Source organism: Chlorocebus sabaeus, chromosome 24 (genome assembly GCF_047675955.1).
Source record: "Chlorocebus sabaeus isolate Y175 chromosome 24, mChlSab1.0.hap1, whole genome shotgun sequence".
NCBI classification, from domain to species: Eukaryota; Metazoa; Chordata; class Mammalia; order Primates; family Cercopithecidae; genus Chlorocebus; species Chlorocebus sabaeus.
In genome coordinates this window covers 7,293,207-7,319,771 of record NC_132927.1, presented here as the reverse complement: position 1 = coordinate 7,319,771, position 26,565 = coordinate 7,293,207, and the positions used below count along the sequence as shown (strand labels likewise).

Below are 26,565 nucleotides of genomic sequence, written 5' to 3'. Positions count from 1 at the left end.
TACACATATAAAAAGATGCTCAACATCCTTATCCATTAGTGAAACACAAATGACACCTACAATTCATTGGCCTCTGTACCACTTTACATCTACCGGGATGGCTATCATATAAAAGACAGATAATAACAAGTTTTGGTGAGGATGTGGAGAAACTGAAACCCTCATGTACTCCTGATGGGACTCTGAATCACACCAACACTTTGGAAAACAGTTTGGTAGTTCATCAAAATGCTAAACATGGAGTTACCACATCGCACTCCTAGGTAGTCCAAGAGAACTGAAAGCATGGTTCTGTGCAAAAATGTGTCCACGAATGTTCATATAAGCATTATTTACAATAGCCAAAAACTGGAAATAACTCAAATGTCTACCAACTGATGAATGGATAAAAAAAATTTGGTATATCCATCCATACAATGGAATATCATCTGGCAAGAAAAAGGAAAGAAGTATTGATATATGCTACAACATGGATGGCTCTTGAAAACACTACACTCAATGCAAGAAGCCAGTCACACCAAAATCACACGTTGTACAATTATATTTATATGAAATATCTAGAACAGACAAATCTATAGAGACAGAAAGTAGATTAGGTATATATCCAAAAGAAAGGAAATCAATGCATTGAAGAGATGTCTGCAGTCCAATGTTTATTGTAGCACTGTTCACAATAGCCAAAATATGGAATCAACCAAAGCACCCATCAATGAATGAATGGATAAAGAAAATATGGTATATATACACAATGGAATACTATTCAGCCATAAAAAAGAATAAAAGCCTATCATTTGCAGAAACACGTATGGAACTGAAGGTCATTATGTTAAGTGAAATAAGCCAGGCACAGAAAGACAAATATCACATGTTCTCATTCATGTGGGAAGTAAAAAAGTACATATCATGAAGACAGACAGTAAATTGGTTGTTACCAAAAGCTGGGAAAGGAAGAGGAAAGAGGAAATGAAGAGAGGTAGATTAATGGGTGCAAATACGCAATTAGATAGAAGAAATAAGACCTAGTGTTTGATAAATCAGTAGGGTGACTATGGTTAACAATAACCTATTGTATATTTCAAAATAGCTAAGAGAATAATTCGAATGTTCCTAACATAAAGAAAATATAAATATTTAAGGTGATGGAGATCCTAATTACCCTGATTTGGTTTTTATACATTATATGAATGAATCAAATTATCACAAGTATCATGAAAATATCTACATCTCTTATGTATCAATATAAAAAATAAAAATAAAAAACTTACCAAGAAAAAAAGATAGATCACTAGTTACCTGGTGTGGGTGGAGGGGGATAATGAGGGGAAATGTTAATGGGTATGTTTCCTTGTCAAGTGATGAAATTTCCTAAAATCCTCCCACCTCATCCTCCTGAGTATCTGTCACTACAGGTGCTTGCCACCACACCCAGCTTAATTATATACTTTTATTTATTTATTTATTTTGAGACGGAGTCTCCCGGGTTCACGTCATTCTCCTGTCCTGCCTCAGCCTCCCGAGTAGCTAGGACTATAGGCGTTGGCCACCACGCCCGGCTACTTTTTGTATTTTAGTAGAGAGGGGGTTTCACCATGTTAGCCAGGATGGTCTCCATCTCCTGACCTCGTGATCCACCCGCCTCGGCCTCCCAAAGTGCTGGGATTACAAGCGTGAGCCACACGCCCGGCCAATTACACACTTTAAATGGGTGAACTGTATTATACATAAAATATATTTCAATATAGCTATTAAAATGGCTTCAAAAAGATTTTTGGAAAGGAGCTCACATATTCCTTAAGGAGAACTGACTTTTGACCCTCAAAACAAGGGTTTGGATGGGAATGATTCTTGAAGTGAAAAGTATCCTGGTGTCTTAGGAAAGAAGGCAGCGGGGGCCAGGCGCGGTGGCTCACGCCTGTAATCCCAGCACTTTGGGAGGCGGAGGCAGGCGGATCACTTGAGGTCGGGAGTTTGAAACCCACCTGACCAACACGAAGAAACCCCAGCTCTACTAAAAATACAAAATTAGCTGGGCATGGTGGCGCATGCCTATAATCCCAGCTACTCGGGAGGCCGAGGCAGGAGAATCACTTGAACCCAGGAGGTGGAGGTTGCAGTGAGCTGAGATCGCGCCACTGCACTCCAGCCTGGGCAACAAGAGCGAAACTCTGTCCTTCATTGCAAAAAAAAAAAAAAAAAGAAGAAGAAAAAGAAAAAAAAGAAAAGAAAGCAGAGGAAGAAGAAAAGAGGGGGCAAGTTAGATCACAAAAGCTCATAATTGGGAGAAAACAAATAAGAGGGTTTTTTTTGTTTTGTTTTGTTTTGTTTTTTGAGATGAGTCTCGTACTGTGGCCCAGGCTGGAGTGCGGTGGCGCGATCACGGCTCACTGCAAGCTCCGCCTCCTGGGTTTACGTCATTCTCCTGCCTCAGCCTCCCGAGTAACTGGGACTACAGGCACCCGCCACCTTGCCCGGCTAGTTTTTTGTATTTTCAGTAGAGACGGGGTTTCACTGTGTTAGTCAGGATGGTCTCGGTCTCCTGACCTCAGATCCGCCTGCCTCCCCTCCCAAAGTGCTGGGATTACAGGCGTGAGCCACCGCGCCGGCTGTAAGAGGGTTTTTTTTTTTTTTTTCCAGTTCTTTTAAAGATCTCAGGCATATATAGGCTTGTAATACTTTGGATAAACCAGCAGGAAAGATAAAGAAAATTTGGCATCACTTAAGTTTTAATTTTTACTTATTAAAACTCTGTATTAACACATGTTCTTGATATAGGTCCAAAGAGACTCAATTTCTGGGAAACTGGGTTGAGGAAGTAAACCATTTTTTAGCCATTAGACTTACCACTCGGCTGAAATACTCATCTAAAACTTCCACAAAGTTATGAATGAATTCATAAATAGCCATCTCGTTCTAAAATAAAAGAAGAAAGGTAGAATCAATTTTAGTGTGGTCCTAATGCAAATCAGACAGAACATCCCAGTCAGCTTCCAGCTTTTAGTGAACTGATAATGTGAGGAAAGTAGCCTCCCACTGACAAATACTTGGAACAGTTCTGTACTCACTTGTTTAAAAGATGCTTATCAATAGGGGAAATGTAGATAAACCTTAACCTCTAGGATTTTTTTTTGGTCGTTTGGTGGTTCGTATCTGTAATCCTAGCAAGTTGGGAGGCCAAGGTGAGAGGATGGCTTGGGGCCAGGAGTTCAAGACCAGCCTAGGCAATATAGTGAGACTCCGTCTCCACAAAAAATTTTAAAAACTAGCCAGGTGTGGTGTTGCATGCCTGTAGTCTCAGCTACTCACGAGGCTGAGGCAGGAGGATGGCTTGACCCCAGGAGTTCAAGGCTGCAGTAAGCTATGATGGCACCACTGTACTCCAGCCTGGGAAACAGAGTGAGGTCCTGTCTTAAAAAACAAAAAGGTCATGCGTGGTGGCTCACACCTGTAATCCCCAGCACTTTGGGAGGATGAGGTGGGAGGATCACTTGAGCCCAGAAGTTCAAGACCAGCCTGGGCAACATAATGAGATCTCTTCTTTACAAAAAATTAAAAAATAGGCTGGGCGTAATGGCTCATGCCTGTAATCCTAGCACTTTGGGAGGCCGCGATGGGCAGATCACTTGAGGTCAGGAGCTCAAGACCAGCCTTGCCAACAGAGTGAAACTTCGTCTCTACTAAAAATACAAAAATTAGCTGGGCATGGTGTCACACGCTTGTAATCCCAGCTACATGGGAGGCTGAGGCAGGAGAATTGCTTGAACCCAGGAGGAACACTTGAACCTGGGAGGCTGAGATTGAAGTGAGCCAAGATCGTGTCACTGTACTCCAACCTGAGTGACATAGGGAGACTCCGTCTCAAAAAGTAAATAAATAAACAAAAATAAATAAATAATAAATAAAGTAAAAATATCCAGATATCTTGACATGAGCCTGTAGTCTTAGGTACTCGGGATCGTGACGCTGAGGTGGAAGGATCACTTCAGGCCAAGAGGTCAAGGCTGCAGTGAGAGGTGAAGGTGCCACTGCATTCTAGCCTGGGTGACAGAGAGAGACCCTGTCTTAAAAAATTTAGGCTGGGTGTGGTGGCTCACGCCTGTAATCCCAGCACTATGGGGGCCTGAGGCAGGTGGATCACAGGGTCGGGAGATCGAGATCATCCTGGCCAAAAGGTGAAACCCCGTCTCTACTAAGAATACAAAAATTAGCTGGGCATGGTGGTGGGCACCTGTAGTCCCAGCTACTTGGGAGGCTGAGGCAGGAGAATCGCTTGAACCCAGGAGGCGGGGGTTGTAGTGACCCGAGATAGCGCTACTGCACTCTAGCCTGGTGACAAGGTGAGACTCTGTCTCCAAAAGAATCTTTTTTTTGAAGTCTATGATAAATCTAGCCAGATTAAAATCTTAGTGTCTAGTATTTAGAGTTCTTAGCTCCATTTCCTGACTTTACCACAAATTGGCTTAAGCAATTGTTCAGGTTCTTCATGCCATCATTTTTCTATCTGTGGAGATGGGAAAACCACTTCATAGTTTGGTTCATGGATAAAAAACAACGAATCAATATTTCAGCTAGATGTAAAACATCCTTTCAGGGATTCCATGTCCGTAAGTGCTATTGATCTGGGACTGGCATTTGTGAAGGGGTGAACTAAATAAATTTGAGGGCATGTAATCACAATACAATCATCTTTATAGTTTTCACTGGCTTTTGATATATCAGCCCATGTTTAATGCCAAAATCAGTTGGTCTCTATACTTATCTGAGCTGCTTCATTGTTCAAGAGAACAAGGGCAGGGCACTCGTATTGTTTACAACAGAAAAAGGCATTCTGTGGTTTGGGGCTTCTCTACTTTGCAAGCTCCTCATCTAATCCAAGAAACATCCTAGATATTTCTCTTCCACACAACTTTCCTCATCCTTGCTAGAAACCAAGATCCTAGCCAGGCACAGTGGCTTGTGTCTGTATTCCCAGCTACTTGGGAGGCTAAGCCAGGAAGATCGCTTGAAGTCAGGAGTTCTAGACCAACCTGGGCAACACAGTGAGACCCCATCTCTAAAAAAAAAAAAAAGGCAAAAAAATTAGCTGGGCTTGGGAGTGTGAGCCTCCCAAGCTAGTCCCAGCTAGTCAGGTGGCTGAGATGGGAAGATGCTTGAAACCAGGCATTCAAGGGTGCAGTGAGCTATGACTGTGCCATTGCACGCTAGTCTGTCACTTAAAAAAATAAAAATAAAAATAAATTGGGAGTCTGAGGCAGGCAGATCATGAGGTCAGGAGATCAAGACCATCTTGGCCAACATGGTGAAACCCCATCTCTACTAAATACAAAAAATTAGCCGGGTGTGGTGGCACGTGCCTGTAATCCCAGCTACTTGGGAGGCTGAAGCAGGGGAATTGCTTGAACCTGGGAGGTGGAGGTTGCAGTGAGCTGAGATCGTGCCACTGTACTACAGCCTGGCAACAGGGCAAGACTCCGTCAAAAAAAAAAAAAAAAAAAAAAAATCAAGAGACTCATAATTCTTAGGGAGGCAAGTAGAAAGAAATTATTGCATTTTCCAAGGGCTCTTCTATTATCTTACCTCAGTGTCATTAACTCCAACCACAATGAAGAGAGCTGCATACTGCCGATATATCAGCTTAAAATCCTTATATTCAATGAAAGAGCACTAGACAAAACACAATGAGATATTAACTCCTGTTGTTGAGAGAGAGTTATTTAAAATGACATGCATAAGTTCTAGGTTCTGATTCATCCGACAAATATTCCTAGAAATATAAAATATTAAGATATTACACAACCACTGGTGGCCTTCTCACAATATTGAGGGGACCACTTGGAAGCATCTCTAGTGGAAATTGGAGAAGTCTTGGAAAAAAGTCTGAGTGTTCACATGGGTTCCCACTTACACTCCTCATTCCCTTGCTTGGCTCTGTGTGGAACTAAGCAGGCAAAGATAATGAATAATCAGCAAAGTGCCTCTGAAGTGAAAATAAGCAAACATGATAAAGAAGACTTTCTTCTCCTCACCTCCCCAAGACTTTTTTTTTTTTTTTTTTTTTTGAGACGGAGTCTCGCTCTGTCGCCCGGGCTGGAGTGCAGTGGCCGGATCCCAGCTCACTGCAAGCTCCACCTCCCGGGTTCACGCCATTCTCCTACCTCAGCCTCCGGAGTAGCTGGGACTACAGGCGGCCGCCACCTCGCCCGGCTAGTTTTTTGTATTTTTTTTTTTTAGTAGAGACAGGGTTTCACTGTGTTAGCCAGGATGGTCTCGATCTCCTGACCTCGTGATCCGCCCGTCTCGGCCTCCCAAAGTGCTGGGATTACAGGCTTGAGCCACCGCGCCCGGCCCCCGCCAAGACTTTTTTGGAAGCAATTAGATATTCTCGGTTTTGTACTATTTAATAGTCATTGAGGAGCCAAATACATGGTACAAACAAACAAAAATTGGTTGCTTTTTCCTAGACTCATGAAAAGAATCCATGTAGATTATTTGATAAATCATTTAAAGATGGCCTTTTTGTGGCAGATGCTAGACAAAATCTCGCATTGTAAACATTGCTTCGTATGAATTAATAACTAGCCTGCCACCACTGACACATGGATAAAACTCCCATCTCATTTATCCCTTTCCTATCGCCTTTGTACAAAGAGTTATGGGAAGGCGCTGAGTGGATGGGAGGTGGAGAGTGGGCAGAAGCACAGGGTTACTCTTCTTCTGGATTTTAGGGTGTGCTGGATGTGTTGCTCTTGGGTGCCCAGATGTTCCTGGGAATGAAGCTGCAAGTTTTGACCATGGAAACGCCTCTATGGGAAAGCCATCTGACAGTGTATAAAATGGAGGAATTTAGGTTTTTATTTAAAATTAGGATAAAGGTAATGAGTACAGAAGCATTCTGCAGCTTTTGGCTCACTGTAGAGCCAGTGTGATCTCTGCTCAGCTGGATCTTTCAAGGAAATACAACCTTTTTGAAAGAACTGAGGAACAGTTTTCAAAGCCTCTCAGGAGTTTCTGTCATAAAAAAAGTATCAAAGCACCTCTATGGATAAAAACTAAGCTGCTATTATGCTATGTTGGTGCCTGATTATGCCAAAAGCCCAGTGGACTCCTTTTAAAATCTAAAATAATTTAGAATGCATCAAAAGTATCTAACAGTATATTCATTCCAAAGCTTTCGTTTCAAAGGTTAACCTATCAGTGAAAATGATGTTTGAAATTGAGTGCCTGCATTCTGCAGAAAGGTTCAAACAGGAATGCTTCTAAGAGTATTTACTTTTACTTAAAGTATGTGGCTATTAACACAGCCCTTTAAAAGTTTCTGTTTCCATCTGACAACATGAAACAGTGTGTGCCATGGCAGGCCAAAGTAGTAATTCAAAGAGGAATTCTGAGATATCCCAACTGAAAAATCAGTTTAGATGCCAAGGGAGACACATTTGTACCATGATACTTTTGAGCACTGATGTAGCTTAATATTTTATGATTTAGCACTGGTGCTCACAGGCAGCCCACTATGCAGTGAAATGGAGAACTGACAAAATTAAAATGCATGAGTTAAACAAGTTTTCTGATTTTCCCTCAGTTGTCGAGTAATTTCCAATAGATCTGGCAAGTTTAGGACCTGGATTAAGTAACTTTCTAAATAAAATTCTTAGGCTGGGCGCGGTGGCTCAAGCCTGTAATCCCGGCATTTGGGAGGCCGAGACGGGTGGATCACAAGGTCAGGAGATCGAGACCATCCTGGCTAACATGGTGAAACCCCATCTCTACTAAAAAATACAAAAAACTAGCCGGGCGAGGTGATGGGCGCCTGTAGTCCCAGCTACTCCGGAGGCTGAGGCAGGAGAATGGCGTGAACCCGGGAGGCGGAGCTTGCAGTGAGCTGAGATCCGGCCACTGCACACCAGCCTGGCGACAGAGCAAGACTCCATCTCAAAAAATAAATAAATAAAATAAAATAAAATAAAATAAAATAATTCATAAAAATTTTGTTCAAGGGTCCGGGCGTGGTGGCTCACGCCTGTAATCCCAGCACTTTAGGAGGCTGAGGCGGGTGGATCACTTGAGGTCGGGATTTCAAGACCAGCCTGACCAACATGGAGAAACCTAGTCTCTACTAAAAATACAAAATTAGTCGGTCGTGGTGGCACATGCCTGTAATCTCAGCTACCTGGGAGGCTGAGGCAGGAGAATCACTTGAACCTGGGAGGCAGAGGTTGCAGTGAGCCGAGATCGTGCCGTTGCACTCCAGCCTGGGCAAGAGCAAAACTCTGTCTCCAAAAAAAAAAAAAAAAAAAACCTTTGTTCTAGGTATGAGCTAGGGAAAAAATTCTTTACAAAATGGACTCGGTTTTTGGCCAGGCGCAGTGGCTCATGCATGTAATCCCAGTACTTTAGGAGTGGCTCATCCCTGTAATCCCAGCACCAAGGCAGGCAGATCACTTGAGGTCAGGAGTTCGAGACCAGCATGACCAACATGGTGAAACCCCATCTCTACTAAAAATATAAAAATTAGCCAGGTGTGGTGGCACACACCGGGAATCCCAGCTACTCAAGAGGCTGAGGCAGGAGGATCGCTTGAACCTCAGAGGCGGAGATTGCAATGAGATGCAATCTGTGAGATGGCGCCACTGCACTCCAGCCTGGTGACAAAGGAAGACTCCATCTCAAAAAACAAAACGAAAAAAAAATGGACTCAGTTTTAAAATTCCTATTTAACCTCTTCTTTTTTTTTTTATTTTTTTGAGACAGAGTTTTGCTCTTGTCGCTCAGGCTGGAGTGTAATGAAGCAGTCTTGGCTGACTGCAACCTCCACCTCCCATGTTCAAACAATTTTCCTGCCTCGGCCTCCCCAGTCGCTGGGACTACAGTTGTGCATAATTACGCCCAGCTAATTTTTCACCATATTGGCCAGGCTGGTCTCGAACTCCTTATCTCTGGTGATCCACCCGCTTCTGCCTCCCACAGTGCTGGGATTACAGGCGTGAGCCATTGCACCCAGCCTTAATCTCCATTTTGGAAGATGGATAAATGTGTTGTTTCATATGAATTTTTAATTTCCATTTTCCCCACCTAGATAATAAAATCAAACTTGTTTTGTTTTTAAATCACTGGTTTCAGCATTATATTGGTGGTATATTTACAAAAATAATAAGCAGAATAAAACCATCCCATTTGAGAATAATATTATCCTCTGGCACAAAATGGGTCTTCAGTATTTACCTCTATACCAATCATCTGATCTTCATTTTTTGGCTTATAGAAAGCTACCTGCTACAGGCACTCATGAGAGTTTCAGGGGCTGAATTCATAAGAATGAAAAAAGTGTCTATTAGCAGAAAGAAATTTTATTGTCATTTCCAAGGTGCATTGAGACAAATATGCTGACTTAAATAAGAACCCAAGATTCTTTTTTTTTTTTTTTTTTGAGACGGAGTCTGGCTCTGTCGCCCAGCCTGGAGTGCAGTGGCCGGATCTCAGCTCACTGCAAGCTCCGCCTCCCGGGTTCATGCCATTCTCCTACCCCAGCCTCCCGAGTAGCTGGGACTACAGGCGCCCGCCACCTTGCCCAGCTAGTTTTTTGTATTTTTTTTAGTAGAGACGGGGTTTCACCGTGTTAGCCAGGATGGTCTCGATCTCCTGACCTCGTGATCCACCCGTCTCGGCCTCCCAAAGTGCTGGGATTACAGGCTTGAGCCACCGCCCCCCGCCAAGAACCCAAGATTCTTCCAGGTTTTCCTTGGTTTAATTTTCTTAAAGGGATGTAAAGAGAGCTATGCTTCTTTCAGTTTTTCATTTCACATCACTTCTTATTTTCCTTAGTAGCTGTTGAAGGAATATAGATCAAAGAAAATGATGGCCCCTGAGACTCAGTAATAACAAATCTACCAAGGCCGAGTTGAATGCAGAGATAAAGGAGAGGACCAGAGACTTACTTGTTCATTGGACCGAGAGAGACAGCTCTTTATGACTTCTGTTTCCAGAAGTGTACGCTTATTAATATCCACATGTTCATAGTACTTGGAAAGTCGAGTCTGCCCTTGTTTATTCACCATGAGGAAAAATTTTATCATTTTTCTTTCCTGGCCAGTATTTTTCCAAATATAGTTCAAAAGTTATGACAAGGGATGGCAGTAACCGGAACCTTGAAGACGAAAACAAACAAACAAACAAACAAACACCCAGAAAGGTAAGATCAAATTTCTCAAAGAATTATATTAAATGTTTTATAGATAAACAGTAAATAAAGTAGTAGTAAATATCATCTGATAATATTAGTCTTCATTCCTATGAACTAATTGAGGTTTTAATAAATAGAAACCAACGATAAATTTTCATCAGTTATTCTCCAAAACAATTCTGAGCAACTGCAGTACTTCTGTTTATATTCATTCAATTTACTCATCCATTTTGCTGGGTAACAACGACGTGTCAAGCACCAGAAGAATGGGGAGATGAAGTAGTAAGGACTTCTGATCTTCTGATTTTTATACCTAGCAAAGGTGCGAGGTAGGTAAACAATGGCAGTACAAGGTGATGAGTTATAACTGGGACAGCTCTGCTTCCATGGGTGTACAGAAGGGAGGGACAAGGAACGTCACAGGAGAGTGAAGAACTGCTTCCCAGAGACGGGGCACTGATGTGAGGTCATGAAGAATGAGCTACAGGGACGACTGAGGCAGAGAAAATGGGTATGAAAGCTCTGGGAAGTTCACTGGGGCTGCAGTTCAGGGCGTGGGAAGAATAGTTGCTGGAAATTAAGCTACTCACGTATGATATAATTGGCTTTAGACGTCATGCTAAGGAATTTGGGCTTTATTTTATGGGCAATGGAGACAAGATCTATAGTAAAGCTTTTCTTTCCTTAGTGGTGGAAATAGTAGTGATATCAATTTATCAAATTCGTCTAGGCCCTATAACAAGCTCTGTAAGGTCCTATCCTGAGCAATTCTCACAACTGTTTGAGGCAGGTACTTCTGTTATCCTTTATTTTTGAGATAGGGCCTCACTCTGCACCCAGGCTGGAGTGCAGTGGTGCAATCTCAGCTTACTGCAGCATATTCCTCTGTACTCAAGTGATCCCACCTCAGCCTCCTGAATAGCTAGGATTATAGGCATGCACTATCATGCCCAGCTAATTTTTTAACTTTTTGTAAAGATGAGGTTTCAGTATATTGCCGGCTGGTCTTGAACACTTAGGCTCAAGTGATCATCCTGCCTTGGCCTCCCAAAGTGTTGGGATTACGGGCATGAGCCACCGTATCAAGCCTGTTATCCTTATTTTAAGGTCAAGCAGGTTAAAGTTTAGAAGGGTGCGGTGGCTCGTGCCTGTAATCCCAGCACTTTGGGAGGCCAAGGCAGGCAGATCATTTGAGGTTAGGAGATCGAGACCAGCCTGGCCAATATGGTGAATCCTTGGCTCTACTAAAAATACAAAAATTACTGGGCATGGTGGTGCACACCTGTAATCCCAGCTACTCAGAAGGCTGAGGCAGGAGAATTGCTTCAACCCGGGAGGTGGAGGTCGCAGTGAGCTGTGATGGCGTCACTGTACTCCAACTAAGGGAAGAGAATCTCTTGAGCCCGGGAGGCGGAGGTTATAGTAAGCCAAGATTGTGCCACTGCACTCCAGCCTGGGTGACAGAGCGAGACTCTGTCCCAAAAAAAAAAAAAAAAAAAAAAGAAAGAAAAGATGATACCCAAAGTCACTGCATGGCTTTGTGTCAGAGGTGGGCTGCAGTTCAAAGGCCAAGCACGTGCATGGATCCATGACACCCCTAACTCATCCTCCTATTCAGGGGTTCATGCTTGTGCTATTATGTCTAACTCAGTTGTATTGAATCTCGTGTTTGTTTCTCTTACACTCAACATAGGTTTTGGAAAAATCAATGCAAGTGAGCATAATATTGATGAAGGGCCAGTCCTTCTTTCATCATGACCACCAGAGCTGGCTGGTCTGGCTCAGCTGACAAAATCGTATTCACATTGTATAATATCTGTGAGAATCAGTGCAAAAAACTAAGATGAATAATAGTTCTTAAATGAAATTTTAACATTTGAAATTTTAGATTTATAGTAAAGTTGCAAAGATGGCCAATGTTAGCATCTCACATTACCACGGTACATTTGCCAAAACTAAGAAACCAATATTGGTACATTATTATTAACTCCAGACTTTATTTGGAGTTCATCAATTTTTCCACTAATGTCCTCTTTTTGTTCCTGCATCCCATCCAGGATACTATAGTGCATTTAACTGTCATGTTGCTTTAGTCTGTTCTGGTCTGGAACAGTTTCTCAGTCTTCCTTGTTTTTCATGACCTTAATAGTCCTGAGGATACTGGCCCAGGCTGGAGTATAGTAGTACTATCATGGCTCACTACAGCCTTGAACTCTTAGGCTCAAGTGATCCTCTTGATCTTAGGCTCAAGAGAATACTCTGTTTCTCAAGTAGCTGGGAGTAGCTGGGACTACAGATACATGTCACTATGCCCAGCTAATTTTTATTTATTTTTATTTTTATTTTTGAGACAGAGTCTCACTCTGTTGCCCAGGCTGGAGTGCAATGGTGCAATCAATCTCAGCTCACTGCAACCTCTGCCTCCTGGGTTCAAGTGATTCTCCTGCCTCAACCTCCAGAGTAGCTAAGACTACAGGTGCCTGCCACCATGCCTGGTTGATTTTTGTATTTTTAGTAGAGACAGGGTTTCACCATGTTGGCCAGGCTGGTCTCGAACTCCTGACCTAAAGTGAGCCGCCCGCCTCGGCCTCCCAAAGTGCTGGGATTACAGGCATGAGCCACTGCACTTGGCCTTTATTTTTATTTTTGTAGAGATGGGGGGGGTCTCACTATTTTGCTCAGGCTGGTCTTGAACTCCTGGTCTTAAGGGGTCCTCCTGCCTTAGCCATCCAAGTGCTGAGATTATAGGCATGAGCCACTGCCTCCAGCCAATATTTGCTTATAACACAAATTCCTAGTGAATTTTTTTTTTTTTTTAAAACAGTCTCACACTCTGTCCCCCAGGCTGGAGTGCAGTGGTGTAATCTCAGCTCACTGTAAGCTCCGCCTCCCAGGTTCTCCTGCTTCAACTGGGACTACAGGCGCTCCCCACCACACCCAGCTAATTTTTTGTATTTTCAGTAGAGACGGGGTTTCACTGTATTAGCCAGGATGGTCTGGATCTCCTGACCTCGTGATCCGCCCGCCTCGGCCTCCCACAGTGCTGGGATTACAGGTATGAGCCACCATGCCCGGCCAATTCCTAGTGAATTCTTACTGTGTGCTATCAGAGAATCCATTTGATTTCATTAACTTTAGCATTCTCATCTGGTAATGTAAGTATATTAAACTAGAACACAGACCCCTCTGAGAATACAAAGAAAGCTAATGAATCTTTTACAGAAAAATGTGCAAGGAGATACGTACTTAAATGCTGTAAAAGAACCTCAGGACATCCACAGACTTTGCTGACACCTATTCTGGGCTCCAGGTTGAGAACCCTGAGCAGGGTGATTCCTAAGGTCCTTTAAAAATAAATAGACCTGGCCGGGTGCGGTGGCTCATGCCTGTAATCCCAGTGCTTTGGGAGGCCAAGGAGGGCGGGCTGCCTGAGGTCAGGAGTTCAAGAACAGCCTGGTCAACATGGTGAAACCCTTTCTCTACTAAAAATACAAAAAGTAGCTGGACGTGGTGGCAGGCGCCTGTAATACCAGCTACTCAGGAGCCTGAGGCAAGAGAATCACTTGAACCCGGGAGGCGGAGTTTGCAGTGAGCCGAGATTGTGCCACTGTACTCCAGCCTGGGTGACAAGAGCTAAACTCTGTCTCAATAAATAAATAAACAAATAAACCTCCAGGATTTAAAACATTTTCCCACTCACTTTATCACTATCTGCTATGCACAAAACACTAGATTTGTGTCTAGAATAAATGAGAAATGATGTGGAATAAACGTGGCATACAGATCAATCTGAAATCTTGGGTAAAAATTTGATTTTACAGCCAGGTGTGGTGGCTCACGCCTGTAATCCCAGCACCAAATTTGGGAGGCCGAGGCAGGCGGATCACGAGGTCAGGAGATCGAGACCATCCTGGCCAACATGGTGAAACCCTGTCTCTACTAAAAATACAAAAATTAGCTGGGTGTGGTGGCGCGCACCTGTAGTCCCAGCTACTCAGGAGGTTGAGACAGAAGAATCACTTGAACCTGTGAGGCAGAGATTGCAGTGAGCCGACAACGCACCACTGCACTCCAGCCTGACGACAGAGCGAGACTCCATCACAAAAAAAAAAAAAAAGAAAACAAAGTTGGATTTTAATGTATACTTACAACTTGTTCACAAATATTAGGTGTCACTTTTAGCAGCTGCAATTTCAGGGACCAGTTTCCCAATCTGCTGCTTAGGAGACTGAAAGTGGGGGAGATTATTACAGGGCTAGGTCATCCCAGGTAAGCATTTGCAGCTAGTGATCTTAGCAACAGTTCATCAGAAGGTGTCTATTAAGAGTCAGTTTGCTAAAAGCTTGGCTGTCAGAATACCAGTCAGAGGCTGATTTACAGGGCTTGATCTACTTCACAGCCTCTTTGAGGACAAAACATTAATTATCTGTTTGATGAGGCATCCATGCCTGTTGAAGAGTGGAGTTGACTGCCCAGGCAAGCAGTGGCTCACACCTGTAATCCCAGCACTTTGGAAGGCTGAGGTGGGCGGATCACTTGAGGTCAGGGGTTTGAGACCAGCCTGGCCAACATGGTAAAACCCCACTATCTACTAAAAAATACCAAAATTAGGCCAGGCACAGTGGCTTATGGCTGTAATCCCAGCACTTTGGGAGCCTGAGGCAGTGGATCATTTGAGGTCAGGAGTTCGAGACCTCATGGTGAAACTCGGTCTCTACTAAAATACAAAAAAATTATCTGGGTGTGGTGGCATGAGCCTGTAGTCCCAGCTACTCAGGAGGCTGAGGCAGGAGGATTGTTTGAACCCGGGAGGCGGAGGCTGAAGTGCGCCGAGATCGTGCCACTGCACTGCAGTCTGGGCGACACAGGGAGACTCCGACTCAAAAAAAAAAGAAGAAAAGTAGAGTCGATACTCTCCTTTATGATCCTCCCTATTTCACTAGATGCCTGAATGTCCTTTTTCATGTGTCATCCCATGCATCTAGTGAAATAAGCAGATTGCATGGAAGAACAGGACCTTTGGTGAATGAGTAGTTCTTGGACTAATCAGAATCCCAGCAAATACAGAGGCTGGGGAACACCATGATAGAGGATGGGTCCCACTAAGCACTGGGCTAAACGGCTATGTCAAGCTGGAAACCAGCAAGTATTTTTTTCTTTGGGGGTTTTGCCTGCTTGAGGAGATAGGAGAACGCATTGCTTAAAAGCTCAGACCTGAGTAAGACAGACCTGGCTAAGTTTTGGCTTTGCCACATACCTGCCATGTGATGCTTAAGTTGCTTGGGTTTTTTGAACCCCAGGGGATGGTTAACTCTGAGGTGTGAGAGTGAGATGGGTAACACAAATAGCACTTAGCAAAGGGGCTGGTCTACAGTAAATATTCACTTTACAACTGAGCTGTTTTCGTTACAGTCAACCCTTGGTATGCAGGTTATTAGTTCCGGGACTGCCTTGAGTATAACCAAATCTGTGCATACTCAAGTCCTGCAGTAGGCCCTGTGGAAACTACATACACAAAAAGTCAGCCCCATATAACTGGGGTTTTGCATGCCACAAACACTGTATTTTCCATCTGTGTTTGGTTGGAAAAAAAGCTGCATATAAATGGATCTGTGCAGTTCAAGCCTGTATTGTTCAAGGATCAACTGCATTATTTCCTTGCTGCAACTAGAAACATTATGATATAATACTTGGACTAAGTTTTATATATATATACACACACATTTCGTCCTCCCAGCTCATTTCTTGTTTCCTAAGCCCTATCAGACAGGTGGTTATGTTTTTTTGTTTTTTGGTTTTTTTTTTGAGACGGAGTCTCGCTCTGTCACCCAGGCTGGTGTGCAGTGGCCGGATCTCAGCTCACTGCGAGCTCTGCCTCCCGGGTTTACCCCATTCTCCTGCCTCAGCCTCCCGAGTAGCTGGGACTACAGGCGCCCGCCACCTCGCCTGGCTAGTTTTTTGTATTTTTTTTTTAGTACAGACGGGGTTTCACCGTGTTAGCCAGGATGGTCTCGATCTCCTGACCTCCTCTCGGCCTCCCAAAGTGCTAGGATTATAGGCTTGAGCCACCATGCCCGGCCACAGGTGGTTATCTTACAGCAATTCTAAACACTAAGGTGTAAAGAGCCAGGCCCAGTGTGGCCAAGCCTAGGGCTGTTGCCTTCATTCCCTGTGTAGAACAGGATGTTATCTAGACCAGCTCAGCTGGGGATATAACAGCTGTGCCATGGGGGAGGCCTGTGGCCATTCACTCCCTTTTCCAGGAAGATAAGCTCATGGCTGTGGGTGGGGTTGCAACATACTCTGTGGTGTTTAATCATTTGCTATTAAATGCTGCTTTTATTTGTCTCACAAATTACTGTCAGTAAATTATGGCAGGTTACCAGGAAGTTAAGATCACCATCCTTTCTTTTACTCCCTTTCAGCAAAGTTATTTAAAAACCATCTAAATAAAAACCATCTTTATGATAGTTAGAAATTATAATTCTATACCTTGGATTTCAACTGCCAGGTAAAAGGAAAATGTCTCAAAGGTACTCATGGCCAAACCTTTGCCTTTAAATGTCCTGCTTGCATTAAGTGGTAAAATGAGATGTAAAAAGATCTCGTTGAGGTGTTACATCAAGGGATCAAATTGGTTTCTACCTTACAAGCACAGCATTCCTTCCCACTGACTTCAAGAGCAAAGATGACAAATAAGGACATGTTGAATTGATATTCATTAGGATGTAAGTTTTGAAAAGAGTAAATGAAGGCTTCCAAAGACTTGGATATATCTTTCTTTTCTTGCACACTCTTAAACATTAGACAATTTTAACTGTAGCAGGATGCAGTGGTAAAAAACTAGAGAAACACAACGTAAACTATTTCTACTATAAAATATACAATGCCAAAATAAACATTGTGGAGACTCGAGAGACAAGTACACATCTGAGAACTGAAGATGAATGCTGTAAGCACCTATCATGGTTATTAATCATCGAGGAGGAGGGAAATGAAATAATTATGAAACTGAGGTAAGACAGTAAGAAGGGAATATGCTTAGACAAGTGTTGGGAGTGGTCAGGGAGAGGTATGAACTTCATTTTTTAAACTATTTGCGTTCAATGACACACAATGACATTCAATGACGCCTGGGCCAGAGGGGCCAGGCGTGGTGGCTCACACCTATAATTCTAGCACTTTGAGAGGCCATGGTGGCAGGACAGCTTGAGACCAGAATTTGGGGACCAGCCTGGGAAACACAGTGAGACACCATCTTTACCAAAAAAAAAGGAAAAAAAAAAAAAAAAAAAAAAAGCCAGGCATCGTGATGTGTACCTATAGTCCCAGCTACTTAGGAAGCTAAGGTGGGAGCACTGCTTGTGCCCAGGAATTGGAGGCAGCAGTGAGCTATGATCACACCACTGCACTCCCACTCTGGCCTGGGCAACAGAGCGAGATCCTATCTCTAAACACACACACACACACACACACACACACACGCAGAGAGAGAGAGAGACACACACACACACACACACACACACACACACACACAGAGCTGGGAAGATGTTTAGATGACCAGGAAGGAAGTCAGTAGATGCTACACCGAAAAGCTTGTGTGTGAATGTGTGTACATAAATCAAAGAAGAAGAAAGAAGGTAAAGGCAACTTCACTGGGGAAAGCATTACACAAATGGTGCTAGGATGCCCCAGCAAGAGAATCTAGAAAAGAGGAAAAGAAGGGTTAAGGTTACTTACAGCAGGAATCAAACAAGCATTTTCCTTGGATTAGCATTGTCAGGCCTCTGAGCCCAAGCCAAGCCATCGCATCCCCTGTGACTTGCATGTATAGGCCCAGATGGTCTGAAGTAACCGAAGAATCACAAAAGAAGTGCAAATGCCCTGTCCTGCCTTAACTGATGACATTCCACCACAAAAGAAGTGAAAATGGCCGGTCCTTGCCTTAAGCCATGACATTATCTTGTGAAATTCCTTTTCCTGGCTCATCCCGGCTCAAAAGACTCCCCCACTGAGCACCTTGTAACCCCCACTCCTGCCCACTAGAGAACAACCCCCCTTTGACTGTAATTTTCCCTTACCTACCCAAATCCTATAAAACGGCCCCACCCTTATCTTGCTGATTCTCTTTTCGGACTCAGCCTGCCTGCACCCAGGTGAAATAAACAGCCATGTTGCTCACACAAAGCCTGTTTGGTGGTCTCTTCACACGGACGCGCTTGACAAGCATGAACATGCTTTCAAGACTAGTAAGGTTGGTAGATTCACAGTAGAATACAGGGCCAGGCGAGGTGGTTCACGCCTGTAATCCCAGCACTTTGGGAGGCTGAGGTGGGTGGATCACCAGAGGCCAGGAGTTGGAGACCAGCCTAGGCAATATAGGAGACCATGCCTTTACAACAAAAAACAAATGAAAAAACAAGAGCTGGGTGTGGTGGTGCGTGTCTGTAATCCCAGTTACTTGGGAGAGTAAGGCTAAGATCAGGAATTCTAGGCTACAGTAAGCTATGATCACTCCACTGCACTCCAGCCTGGGTGACAGATGGAGACCCTATCTCTAAAAAAAAAAAAAGCAACTAGCTGGGTGCAGTGGCTCACGCCTGTAATCCCAACACTTCGGGAGGCCAAGGCGGGTAGATCACTTGAGACCAGCCTGGCTAACATTGTGAAACCCTTTCTCTACTAAAAATACAAAAAAATGAACCAGGCGTGGTGTCGGGTGCCTGCAATTGTAGCTACTTGGGAGGCTGAGGCAGGAGAACCACTTGAACCCAGGAGGTGGAGGTTGCAGTGAGCCGAGATTGCACCATTGCACTCCAGCCTGGGCGACAGAGCGAGACTTCGTCTCCAAAAAATAAATAAATAAAATAAAATAAAATAAAAATAAAATAAACCAAAACAACAAAAAAAGTAGAATATATTCAGATCTGTGTCCCAGCAACCACATGATGTAAACTTAATGCCCAGAGAAAAGAGAGATTGAAGAGGCTGAATGAAGTACACATTGATTTGAGAAGGTATCGTATTTCTGATGGCGTACTTCTGGGAGTTAGACCTAGGACAATCTTTACAGTTTGTCATATCCAAAGATGGCAAATGGGTTTCAACTTGGGTGTCAACTGTGACTAACTGTAACAGCTGCTTTGGGAAGGATTCTGGAGCTGCTTCCAGGTTCAAAACAAAAGGATGGCATGCGTGATTACTCGTCAGTTGTAGGTTACGTCAGCTGTAGGTTAGGAAGCAGGGAGTGGCAACATATGCACCTTATATTTGTCATCCCTGAGGTGTACTCCCTTCATTTTGTAGATGAGAAAACTGATCAGAGATGTAGCGTGAAGTACTGAATTCTGCTCCCCTGACTCATACTATAATGCTGTCTTTAATCTATCACATTGCCTCACTCTACATATCAGTGTCATTAAATGTTCACTTAACCTTTTTGTTTGTTCTGTTGAGACAGGGTCTTACTCCAACCCAGGTTGGAGTGTAGTGGCACAATCACAGTTCACTGCAACCTTGACCTCCCAGGCTCAAGCAATCCTCCCACCTCAGTCCCCCAAGTAGCTGGGACTACAGGTGCACACCACCACGCCCAGCTAATTTTTGTATATTTTGTAAAGGCGGGGTTTCCAGTTGCGCAGTCTAGTCTTGAACTCCTGGACTCAAGTGATCCACTCGCCTCAGCTTCACTAAGTGCTAGGATTATACGTCTGAGACATTGTGGCCAGCCAAATGTTCATTTGAGCTTAATGAGCATTAACTTCAGGTAACTTTGGAAGTGATCCAGTCATTATTCTCTTTTCTAATGCTGCTGCACGATTAATCTGGAAAATGCCAAACAAACCACTACATGAAAAAGTACAGTATGGGCTGGGCACGGTGGCTCATGCCTGTAATCCCAACACTTTGGGAGGCCAAGGCGCACAGATAACCTGAGGTCCGGAGTTCGAGACCAGCATGGCCAACATGGCGAAACCCCGTCTCTACTAAAAGTACAAAGATTAGCCAGGCATGGAGGCAGACACCTGTAATCCCAGCTACTCAGGAGGCTGAGGCAGGAGAATCGCCTGAATTCGGGAGGTGGAGGCTGCAGTGAGCCAAGATCGCACCACTGCACTCCAGCCTGGGTGACAGCCTGATTGCTTGGCTCTACTACTTAGTTGCTTTGTGACTCTGGACAAGATACTTAGTCTTTTAGAACTCAGTCTTCTGTACAATGGCCACAGTAACAGTACTCACTTCCTAGGTTGTTGTGACAATTAAAGGAGTTAGGATATGTAACATTCCTAGAACAGGCTAGGCAGTTGGCACACAGCGAGGGCTACATAAGGGTTAGCCAGTGTCGTCATGATAACATGTTGTCTTTTCCCTGGTGAAGCTTTTCCTGCCTATTCCAATCCTCTCTTCCCAACTATAAAGAGCTGATGATCCTGTCTATAGTCTATATAATAACGATTTTATTGCATGTTGAGGTCTCCTACCAGAAAAGTAATTTAGACTTTTAAAGCTGTGACTGTAAGAGAAAGATTGTACATTGTGGCCCAGCATACAAGCATATATAATGTAAATGTAAAATTCAATATATATATTACATTATTTACATGATATACAGAGATACACCTTGACAGTTTTGAAGAGTATTGGTCAGGTATTTTAAAGAATGTCCCTTTATTGGGATTTGTCTGATGTTATCAGTAGATAGCAGTTATGTCTTTTTGGGAGAAAGAACACAGAGGTAAAGTGCCATTTTCATCACATCATGTCAAAGGCACATACTATCAATACGACCTGTCACGGTTTTTTTGTTTTTTTTTTTGAGACAGTCTTGCTCTATCGCCCAGATTATAGTGCAGTGGTGCAATGATGGCTCACTGCAGCTTTGAGCTCCCAGCCTCCAGTGGTCCTCCCACATCAGCCTCCCGAGTAGCTGGGACTGGAGGTACGTACCTCCATGTCTTGCTAATTTTATTTTATTTTATTTATCTATTTATTTATTTTTTTTTTGAGACGGAGTCTTGCTCTGTCACCCAGGCCGGAGTGCAGTGGCGCGATCTTGGCTCACTGCAACCTCTGCCTAAACCCTCCAGGGTTAAAGTGATTTTCCTGCCTCAGCCTCCCAAGTAGATGGGACTACAGGTGCCTGACACCACGCCTGGCTAATTTTTGTATTTTTAGTAGAGACGGGGGTTTCACCATATTGACCAGGCTGGTCTTGAACTCCTGACCTTGTGATCCGCTTGCCTCGGCCTCCCAAAGTGCTGGGATAACAGGCGTGAGCCACTGGGCCTGGCCTATGCCCTGCTAATTAAAAATAATCTTTTTGCAGACATGGGGTCTTGCTATGTTGCCCAGGCCATTTTATTTATTCAATTATTAATGTATATAAGTATGGCAGATATTTTATTTTATACTATGGGTTATAATATAATATGACCCACTGATTTTTAATTTCAGAACTTGCTAACAGACTGAGTCAAAGTTTGAAAAACACTATACCAGAACATGAACTTCTTCTAGTGGGTAGAATCTATGCCTTACTTCAGATCCTTGCACAGTGCCTAGTATACAGTGAGCATACAATAAATGTTTACTGAATAGATGAAAGAATGAATGAAAGCTTTTTCTAGCAATAACTTTTCCTTTAAAAAAGTCACATAAGTATTCCAACAAAGCAGACATGTAAAATACCCTTATACCCTATTCCTGCCCCGAATCCTATTCATTTTCCCAAAGATATATCCAATGTTTTTAAGTTTAGTGCCGAACCTTTTAGATCTCCTCTGTATATCATGTAAATATGTATGCAGATGTAGCAACTTTTTTTTTTTTTTAACATAAATGTGATAAATTGATGAACTCTAAAATGTCTTAGTAACTATTCTCTTCCGGTATCTTTAAATGAACCCATTCCACCCACAAAGCCCTGGCTGGATCCCATAAAAGGTTACCAAAGGCCAGACATGGTAGCTCATGCCTTCAATCCCAGCACTTGAGAGGTTGAGGCAGGATGATCACTTGAGGCCAGAAGTTTAAGACCAGCCTGGGCAACATAATGAGACCGTCTCCACAAAAAAAAAAAAAAAAGAAAGAAAGTCACTAAAAAGATGTGTTTTAGAATTTAGAATTCATCCAAAGGACCTCCCATTTCCCAACCTAGCTCAGGCTGTGCCTTCCCTTCATTTGATCCAGTGACTTGGCCCCCATTCCTTCTCTGGCCTCTGTTCTTCGTGACTTGCTTTGGATTTCTTCTTCCAGCTCTGCTTTGGGCAATATTCCAGGACTTGACCTTTGGTATCTGCCCTCTGGCCATCATCCCAGGGGCCTATGGCACCCAGCCCTTGCACTGTCAACTGGGAGTATATCTACTTGACTGACTGATGGAGAAAGTTAAATGCGGCAAATGACATAATTGTTGTAAAAACATTTAGCATTAATCTGGAGGCGGTGGCTCATGCCTATAATCCCAACACTTTGGGAGGCCGAAGCGGGTGGATTACCTGGGGTTTGGTGTTCGAGATCAGCTTGGTCAACATAGTGAAAACCTGTTCTCTAATAAAAGTAGAAAAATTAGCCGAGCATGGTGGCAGGTGCCTATAATCTCAGCTACTCGGGAGGCTAAGGCAGGAGAATCGCTTGAACCCAGGAGGCAGAGGTTGCAGTGAGCTGAGACCGTGCCATTGCACCCCAGCCTAGGCAACAAAAGCGAAACTCCATCTCAAAAAAAAAAAAAAAATTTTAGCACACTTTCTTTCCTTTCCTCATTTCTTGTATTAAATTAGGGAAAAAGTACTGATAAGTCTACAGGGAAATAGATACGTATATTTATACATTTTTATCAGTCTTTTAAATTGCTATACATTTTCTGCCACGTAAGCAAGTAGAATGCAAAAACAAATCATGAAAATGATTCTATCTTTTAAATTTTTATTTATTTATTTATTTATTTATTTATTTATTTATTTATTTATTTTGAAATGGAGTCTCGCTCTGTCACCCAGGCTGGAATGCAGTGGCGCGATCTCGGCTCACTGCAAGCTCTGCCTCCCGGGTTCACGCCATTCTCCTGCCTCAGCCTCCCGAGTAGCTGGGACTACAGGCGCCCTCCATCACGTCCAGCTAATTTTTTGTATTTTTAGTAGAGACGGGGTTTCACCGTGTTAGCCAGGATGGTCTCGACCTCCTGATCTCGTGATCCGCCCGCCTGGGCCTCCCAAAGTGCTGGGATTACAGGTGCAAGCCACCGCACTCGGCCCCCTTTTTTTTTTTTGAGAGGGAGTCTCGCTCTTGTCTCCCAGGCTGGAGTGCAGGTGGCATTATTTTAGCTCAGTGTAACCTCTGTCTCCCAGGTTCAAGTGATTCTCCTACCTCAGCCTCCCAAATAGCTGGGATTACAGGCACCCACCACCATGCCTGCCTAATTTTTTTGTATTTTTAGTAGAGAAGGGGTTTCACCATGTTGACCAGGCTGGTCTCGAACTCCTGACCTCAGGTGATCTGCCCACCTCAGCCTTCCAAAGTGCTGGGATTACAAGCGTGAGACACCGGTGCCCGGCTAGTGATTTCACCTTTTAACTCAAGCATCCCAGTCTTAGGAATTTATCCTAAGGTATAATTAAAATCTATATGCATAAAAATGTTTACAACATTAAAAATAGTGAAACATGGAGCAAGCGCAGATACTACAAACTGAGAATTGTTAACACCAACTTCATGTCTTTTTTTTTTTTTTTTCCTTGAGAGGGTCTTACTCTATCACCAAAGCTGGAGTGCAGTGGCACAATCATGGCTCACTGCAGCCTCAATGTCCTGTGGCTCAGGTGATACTCTCACTTCAGCCTCCCTGGTGGTTGTGACTCCAGGTACACGTCATCACACCCAGCTAATTTTTGTACTTTTTGTAGAGATGAGGTTTTGCCGTCTTGCCCAGGCTGGTCTTGAACTCCTGCCTCGGCCTCCCAAAGTGCTGGCATTATAGGAGTGAGTCACCTCACCCGGCCATGTCTTTTAATTATTAAAATGAATATGGATGGTGCATCATGGCTCATGCCTGTAATCCCAGCACTTTGGGAGGCTGAGGTGGGTGAATCACTTGAGCTTGGGAGTTTGAAACCAGCCTGGCCAACATATATATATATACACACACACATCTATATATATATACACACATACACACACACACCACACACACACACACACACACGTAAATTACCCTCAGACCTAAACATCTGCATTATACTGGTAAAAATTTAAATATTTAAACAGTATCACCATAAAGGTACATGTAGACTTATATACTCAGACACACACACAAGCCCTCTTCACTTTATTTTTAAAAATTTTTGTTTATTTATTTTGAAACAGGGTCTTTCTTTGTCACCCAGGCTGGAGTGTAGTGGCATAATCTCGGCTCACTGTAACCTCTGCGTGGGCCACCACACCCGGCTAATTTTTTGCATTTTTTGTAGAGTCAGGGTTTCACCATGTTGCCCAATCTGATCTCGAACTCCTGGGCTCAAGCGATCTGCCAACCTTGGCCTCTCAAAGCACTGGGATTACAGGCATGGACGCCATTCCCGGTACCCTCTTCACTTTATTTATTTATTATTTTTTATTTGGTTTTGGAGGAGTCTCCCTCCTTTGCCTAGACTGGAGTGAGTGGCGTGATCTCGGCTCACTGCAACCTCCACCTCCCAGGTTCAAGCAATTCTCCTGTCTCAGCCTCCTGAGTAGCTGGGATTACAGGCATGTGCCACCATACCCGGCTAATTTTTGTACTTTTAGTAGAGACCAGGTTTTACCATGTTGGTCAGGCTGGTCTGGAACTCCTCACCTCAGGTGATCCACCTGCCTTGGTCTCGCATAGTGCTGGGATTACAGGCGTGAGCCACCACACTTGTCCTAATTTTTGTATTTTTAGTAGAGACAAGGTTTTACCATGTTAGCCAGGCTGGTCTCGAACGAACTCCTGACCTCAGGTGATCGGCCCACCTCGGCCTCCCAAAATGCTGGGATTATAGGTGTAAGCCACCATGCCCAGTATATTTGTTTATTTTTTGTACTTGGAGTAGTCTTCAGTGTTACCCCATCTTCACTTTAATATGAATACTTATGTCTCTCTGATCTCTGCTTTAAAAAACACTAACTTTGTATGTGGAATTATTTTATTTATTTTATTGTTTAGAGACAGGGTCTTGCTGTGAGTCTGGTCTCAAACTCCTGTCCTCAAGCAGTTCTCCCACCTCAGCCTCCCAAGTATCTGGGATTACAGGTTTGAGTATTTGGAATAATTTTAGATTTACAAAGGTTGTGAAGATAGTACAGAGAATTTTCGTATACCCTTGCCCATCTCCCCTAATATTATCCTCTCACATTACCATGGTACACGTATAAAATCTAACACATTAACATGGATAGAATTATTATAACTAAACTCAGATTTTGTTCACATTTCACCAGTTTTTCCCTTTGTCCGATTTCTACTCTGGGCTCCCCTCCATGATACCATGTTGCATTTAGTCATCTTATTTCCTTAATCTTCTCTGGACTGTGATGGTTTTTTAGTCTTTTCTTGTTTTTCATGACTGTGACAGTTTTGGGGAATACTGGTCAGAATATCTCTCAATTTGGGTTTGTCTAATGTATTTTCTCATGATTGACCGGGCTTGGTGGCTCATGCCTGTATTCCAGCACTTTAAGAGGCTGAAGTGGGAGGATCGCTTGAGCCCAGGAGTTCAAAGCCAGCCTACGCAACAAAGCAAGACCCCAACTCCACAAGAAAATAAAAAAGCTAGCTAGGTGTGGTCTCAGCTACACAGGAGGCTGAGGCAGGAAGATCCCTTGAGCCCAGGGAGTCAAGGCTGTAGTGAGCTGTGTTTGCACCACTGCACTCCAGCCTAGGTGACAGAGTAATACCCTGCCTCAAAAAAAAAAAAAAAAAGAAAAAAGAAAAAATACAATGTAGATATGCTGGACAAAGGGGATATTCACATCCCAGACACAAAAGAGAAGGATGGCGGCCGGGCGCGGTGGCTCAAGCCTGTAATCCCAGCACTTTGGGAGGCCGAGACGGGTGGATCACGAGGTCAGGAGATCGAGACCATCCAGGCTAACACGGTGAAACCCCATCTCTACTAAAAAATACAAAAAACTAGCCGGGCGAGGTGGCAGGCGCCTGCAGTCCCAGCTACTCGGGAGGCTGAGGCAGGAGAATGGCGTAAACTCGGGCGGCGGAGCTTGCAGTGAGCTGAGATCTGGCCACTGCGCTCCAGCTTGGGCGACAGAGCGAGACTCCGTCTCAAAAAAAAAAAAAAAAAAAAAAGAGCAGGATGGCACAAAACTTCATCATGCTACTCAGAACAGTGTGCAATTTAAAACTTAAGAATTGTTGCAGG

The 26,565-nt window shown here is 43.6% G+C and overlaps 1 protein-coding gene across 4 annotated transcripts in view; it reads right to left on the bottom strand.

Annotated features, from left to right (window-relative positions):
- The window catches only part of AP4S1 (adaptor related protein complex 4 subunit sigma 1), a 72,791-nt gene that overhangs the window by 21,740 nt on the left and 24,486 nt on the right, over positions 1-26,565 (bottom strand). For 3 of the 4 annotated variants that reach the window (XM_073010889.1, XM_073010888.1, XM_073010890.1), the window contains exons 2-4: positions 9,930-10,138; positions 5,575-5,661; positions 2,842-2,910 (exon numbers count right to left, since the gene is read on the bottom strand). In XM_073010889.1, the coding sequence (XP_072866990.1) occupies positions 2,842-2,910; positions 5,575-5,661; positions 9,930-10,067 (294 nt within the window). In that variant the 5' untranslated portion in view covers positions 10,068-10,138. Of the gene's footprint in view, positions 1-1,212; positions 1,294-2,841; positions 2,911-5,574; positions 5,662-9,929; positions 10,139-26,565 lie in introns of those variants that run through there. The other variant, XM_073010891.1, reaches the window with a different exon arrangement.